At 33.0% G+C, this 6,000-nt stretch overlaps 1 protein-coding gene across 1 annotated transcript in view; it reads left to right on the forward strand.

Moving 5' to 3' along the window:
* PALS1 (protein associated with LIN7 1, MAGUK p55 family member) overlaps positions 1-3,478 on the forward strand; it is a 304,998-nt gene extending 301,520 nt beyond the window's left edge. The window contains exon 14 of the mRNA XM_053697684.1: positions 1,545-3,478. Within this exon, the coding sequence (XP_053553659.1) occupies positions 1,545-1,721 (177 nt within the window). The 3' untranslated portion in view covers positions 1,722-3,478. The remainder of the gene's footprint in view (positions 1-1,544) is intronic.
* Positions 3,479-6,000: the final 2,522 nt, after the last annotated feature.

The following is a 6,000-nucleotide window of genomic DNA, read 5'->3' on the forward strand; positions in this document are numbered from 1 at the left end:
CGCATATATAAATTCCTTTTAAAGCCCTTGATGAATATTATATGGACCCACTTAATCTTGATAATGCCAATAAAAGTGCAACCTCTTTAAGAAGAGAAGTATTGTCCACATTGCCTATTAAAGTTGCATCCCTTAATGGAGCTCTTACTAATCTAATTAAAGGGACAGTCTACACCAGAATTTGTATTGTTTAAAAAGATAGTCCATTTATTAAACATTCTCCAGTTTTGCATATCCAACACTGTTATATTAATATACTTTACCTCTGTGATTACCTTGTATCTAAGCCTCTGCAGAGTTCCCCCTTATTTCAATTCTATTAATAGACTTGCATTTTAGCCAGTCAGTGCCCTCTCACAAGTAACTTCACAGGAGTGAGTACAATGTTATCTATATGACACACATGAATTAACACCCTCTAGCTGTGAAAACTGTCAAATGCATTCAGAGAAGAGGCGGCCTTCAAGGGCTTAGAAATTAGCATATAAGCCTACCTAGGTTTAGCTTTCAACTAAGAATACCAAGGTAACAAAGCAAATTTGTGGATAAAAGTAAATAGAAAGGTTGTTAAACTTTGATGATTCAGATAGGGCATGTAATGTTAAATTCTGACTAGACTTTCCCTTTAAAGATTGCCATCGGTTTTTACTTTCTATCATCTGTATGAGCCTTAACATTTATAATTAACTGCTTAGGTTATTTTGTCTAGTTTGTTGATATGGTTGGTTGTTTTTTTTTTTGGGGGGGGGGTGTAGTGGTGGTTTTATATTTTTAGGATTTCTATATTCTCCTTTTATATATGCGTGTGTTACAAGTTTATTTTTGGCTGTACATTGTGTGCTACTTTTCTGTAGAGTGACTTTTGTTTTCCTTTATAAAAATGCCTAATGCAGTGACTTTGCTGCTTTTTATAAATGTTCATATAATCTTTAAAAGGCTTCCCTTACCACATGGTGTTTGTTTGTGTATAACGTCTACCTGATCTGTGCTTCACTCCAAAGTCAGTCTTCTCTTTGTCAAATAGTCTTGCTTAGCTTCATGCAAACTTGTTAGCTAAAAGATTGTATGTAACCAGTGAGAATTGGACCGTTTACCAGGTGTGCACAGTCGCAACTTTATGCTACTTTCAGTATAGATTTAGACTGTAAGCTCTCCAGAGCAGGGCCCTCTTCCTCCTGTACTTTTTTTATTGTATCACAAATCCTTGTCATTGTATACCCTTATCTCTATACCCAGCACTACGGAATTTTGTTGCGCTATACAAATAAATGATGATAATAATAATAAGCTGTTTAAATTAATCCTTTTTAATGCAAAAATGTTAAACATGTCAGAAGGCTGAAATGTTATAGTAAGAGAAAACTATCTGTTTTGCATCATAAAATGTTAGATGCTATTACTAAATATTATCCTTTGGCCATATGTTTTTGTTTAAATAGTCTTATGAGAATGTTTGAAAAAATTGTTGCATGGAGGTCGGTATTTGCTAAAAAGAAGTATTATACCTTTCTTATTTGTAACGTTTTATTTTATTTCCATTGTAGCCTGATGAACTTCGGGAAATTATAGAAAAGGCACGTGAAATGGAACAGAACAATGGTCACTATTTTGACACTGCAATTGTTAATACAGATCTGGAAAAGGCCTTTCAAGAACTCCTGCGACTTATTAATAAGCTGGATACCGAGCCTCAGTGGGTCCCGTCATCATGGTTAAGATGAAGATGAGATAATACTGATAATTCAATAGTGCAGTAGCACTTCATGTGCTGCAAGTGGAAGTGTTGAGGAGACACTCAAATTGTATTTTTAGAGCGTATAACTATTGAGCATAAAAAGGTGGACAAGGTCTAGAAATCGGTGTATATCAAGTTGTAACCCGTACCCAAGACCATAACTCAGATGCACTAAGAAGAAGAAAAATAGCTTCTAGAGCCTGCAAATTCTTACCGCAATTTATGAATAACTTGCAGCTTTTTAATGTGGTTACAAGTGTTTATAAATTTGACATTTGAGATTACTTTTCTTCAACCCAAAGCTCAAGTGTTTCCCATTAGCATCTGTTCGAATAAGGTGTCTTGTTTTTAAATTCTCTATTTTCTCCAAAGCTTTTTGCAGATATTGGTTTTGGATTTTCTTTACAAAAAGAGACAGTATTCGCTTTATTAAAGAGGGTAATAGCCGCTTTATTAATTATTGAAAACATCACTCTGTTCCAGCATCTTATTCTTCATGAGACTTGCATTTGGTTCCGATAGTTATCGTCCATATTGTCACTTTGAACCTAATTAATTGCCCAAAACAAGCATGTATTTTATCTAATATTTGTATGTATTGTATATACACCAGATATTTTTCTTAACTTCATTTAATTAATGACTCTGGTAGTGAAGGAGAGGATGTCGGTTCCACCATTGGGCAAATTAAACACTTGTTTGGTTTTGGTTTTGACCCTGCACCAGGGTGGCGAGCAGACGGTTTTTATTTGCTGTGTTTGTGATGAACTCTACATTCTACAAAAATAAGAAAAAGTAAAAAATGTTATGTCTGAGAGAAAAAGTTAACTGTACACTTTAAAGTTGAGTCTACAGGTGACATTTTTTTTATAAACTGAAATGATTGAGACTTGTGTACTTTAGCTAAGTACTCTCTGTATTATGAACATATACTTACTGTTCAGGCCCTGGATGGGACTGCAGACTTGTACTGTATATGAAACAGAAGCACATATATCTAATTTAAATTAAAGAGTGCACACTTATTAGGCCCATAACCGTTCTTGGGTAATACACACTATTGTGAGTATGAATGCTGTTATCGCACTGATTATATTAATGAACACTGTACAGAGAAAACTGAACCTTTCTCTTTAACTGGATGTACATATATAACATAGATTGTGTTTTAGCAATATGCTTTTGAAATTTTTATGGCAGATTTACAAGCTGGAGGATTCTAATTCTGCCACTATTTTTAAACCAAATCAGTTTTTAGAATCTGGGACTTTAACATTCCATTTTGTAAAATCATTTTATTACAAAAGTAATTCTGTTGCTTGTTGTGCTACCGGGAACTGTAATCATTCAGCATTTTGTTCTGAATAAACTTAGAATCTGCAGTTGCTTACGAAAATTAATAGCTTAATGGACTTTTTCAGATTATAGTTTGTTTTTTTAACAATTTACTATTTTACAACTCTTTAGTTATTGGCAAATGAAATGTGCGTTTTAGTCAGAATAAAAATGTTTATAGAGAGGAGCTCAGTCTATCGACATATGCACTAGGGACATAAAGGTAGATATACAACTAACGTTCTAGTAACGCAGAGCAGTTTATTTTCATTGTTAAAATGTGTTTAAATTAAATGTATATGTTTGAGTCAAACAATGGGAATATCATATCATCTGTTATATTGATGCTGATTTAATTAATGTTCTCTTCAAATAGTTTTTTCTCATAAACCTGTAACAGATTGCAAATTGTGTGAGGGTACAGTTTGGGTGTTTCAATGTTTCCCTTTTTACATTAATTGACTGCTACGTTGGTTATATTGTTCTGGATATCTAAACCAAATGGGGGGGGGGGTTTCCACACAGTGTCAACTGTAAATCAAGGTGCTTGCAAGGGACAGCTGTTTAAGAGTCCAACGTATTCAAAGCTTTTGCAGGAACATCCTTTTAAAGGGGCTGAGTTCTTACTCCCAACAGGGATATTACAAATGGCACTTAAATAATGAATAGGATATTAATTCCATTTTAATAAACAGGTTTTCAGGTCTATTTTTTGTAGATTAGAGAATTTGGCAGTAGCATTATTTGTCTAAACGTGAAAATGTACCATGGATTCATCAGCATAGACTGTTAATGCAATGTATTATTCATTTAAAAACATATTAACAGTTTGCACAAAAATAAAAATAAATATTGCCATCCAACTATATTTATTATATAATACCACTAAATTGACTGCGGAACTGATGTAGCCATTTATAAAGAATCCAGCTACATGTATATTAAAGGTCAAACACTTTATAGGCTGAACCCATAAATACCTATTGAAAAAGGGTTTTGGTTTTTGAGTATCCCATCTTTTTTTTTTTTCCCCTTTCAGGTCAAAATGACTTTCTAGTCGAATTGTGTTTAACTACCACACCCTCCAATGCCATATTTAACTACTGCATGCTCCTATCCCAGTCGAGCACTGGATTGTTTGCTACATGTGTGCCACTCTTGATTGGCTCAGCTGCTATGCCCTGCTCATTCAATCCACTGCAACTCCTGGGCATAGCTTTAACTATGTTTAATGCCTTTGTAGTGGGTTAACTACAAGCATTTTGTTTTTAGTAATTCAATGCAGTATAAAACTTTTTGAGACAAATGTCCCTTTAAGCAGTCTTAGCCCCTTTTTGTTATTTGATCCACTACAAAATTACATTTTTGCTCACAAAATAGTTTGATATTAGATAGTAGGGTTTGTTTTGTTTTATTTGAATTGCCACGTCGGATTAAAGCACAATAAATAACATATTTAATAACTGGATTATTTTATTTATATATATATATATATATATATATATATATATATATATATATATATATATATATATATATATATATATATATATATATATATATATATATATATATATACATACATACAAGGAGTCCCTGGTATCATGTCGTTATTTTACAAACAGCCAAACCTTTTGAACTTTAAGACTGTCTACCTCTTAATTTGATGTTGCAGTTAGTTTTTTTTTTTGTTTTGTACTTTTGTAGGTTCATAACATTCTGACAATAAATGCTAGATACCGATATTAAGGTGCTATTTCTTGTGATTTTGCTGGAAATTAAATTACTGCGGTGGATCATAGTGCTGTAAAGTAAGGAAAGGCCAACAATAATTCATACCAGTTGGTGAGAGCTTGGACATGTTTATGCAGTTGTACGGTTAGAATTGCTACCTGGAGCTTTATGTTCCGTTACAAAAAAAGACTACAAGGTTTCTTATTGCTTACTGACACATGGGGGGACTCACTGAAGGTCTCCTTCACAGCACAAGCATAATGATATATTCTACCATCAGACCTTTGTAATAATTGACTTGTATTTCATGATAATGCAACTTCCAACAGAATTTTTAAATGAGCTTCAGCAGTACCTCAAATGTAAACCAATTCTCATGTTCAAAATTATTCACTGGTGTATTAGCAGCTTTTGATTTATATGGCTTTTAGCTTTGTATAGCAGTCAAATCATGTAATGTATACAAACTCGTACTATCATCAGAGTATTGGTGTTTTGTTTCTTGCTATCCTATTCATGCTATTAGCTATACTTTAAAATATTTAAAAGATCATTAAAGTGATGGAACAAATAAAGGGGACGCTAGGATTTAGCATCACTTTAAATACAGTAGAATTCAACAAGTGCATTATAAAAAGACAATGCAAAAAAATTTTTTTAGATTTTGCTGACAAATTTCAAAATTCATTTTGCCGGCCCGCTGTATCATGTGATAGCTATCAGCCAATCACTGACATATGCCTATACACTGGATTATTGTACATGCTTAGTAGTTAGGGTTACCACTTTTTGTGGGGGAAAAAAGCTGCTAGGACTGATTTTTAAATCATTGGTTTATAATTAGATTATACTACACTAAGAAAGTATCACTATAATATCTTTATTTCTATATTTAATTTATTTTCAACTTTGACCTTAACCTTAAAAATGTATCAGCCATGTCGCTAAAATACCGGATGGGTGGCAACCTTACCTGTAGTAGCAGGGCACTCAAGCGAACTAAGAAGTCTCTTAAAACATCATGCTCTATATAAATCATGAAAGGTTAATTTTGACTTTAATGTCCCTTTAAATGTGTCGGCTTCATCTGACTTCTTAAACATAACACTTGATATTACATACTAAATCTTTTGTTTATTGGGAGCCATGAAAATAGTGCTTTAGTTCTAATTTTTTTCATTAATCTACATTTTAAG

Source organism: Bombina bombina, chromosome 1 (genome assembly GCF_027579735.1).
Source record: "Bombina bombina isolate aBomBom1 chromosome 1, aBomBom1.pri, whole genome shotgun sequence".
In the NCBI taxonomy this organism is placed as follows: domain Eukaryota; kingdom Metazoa; phylum Chordata; class Amphibia; order Anura; family Bombinatoridae; genus Bombina; species Bombina bombina.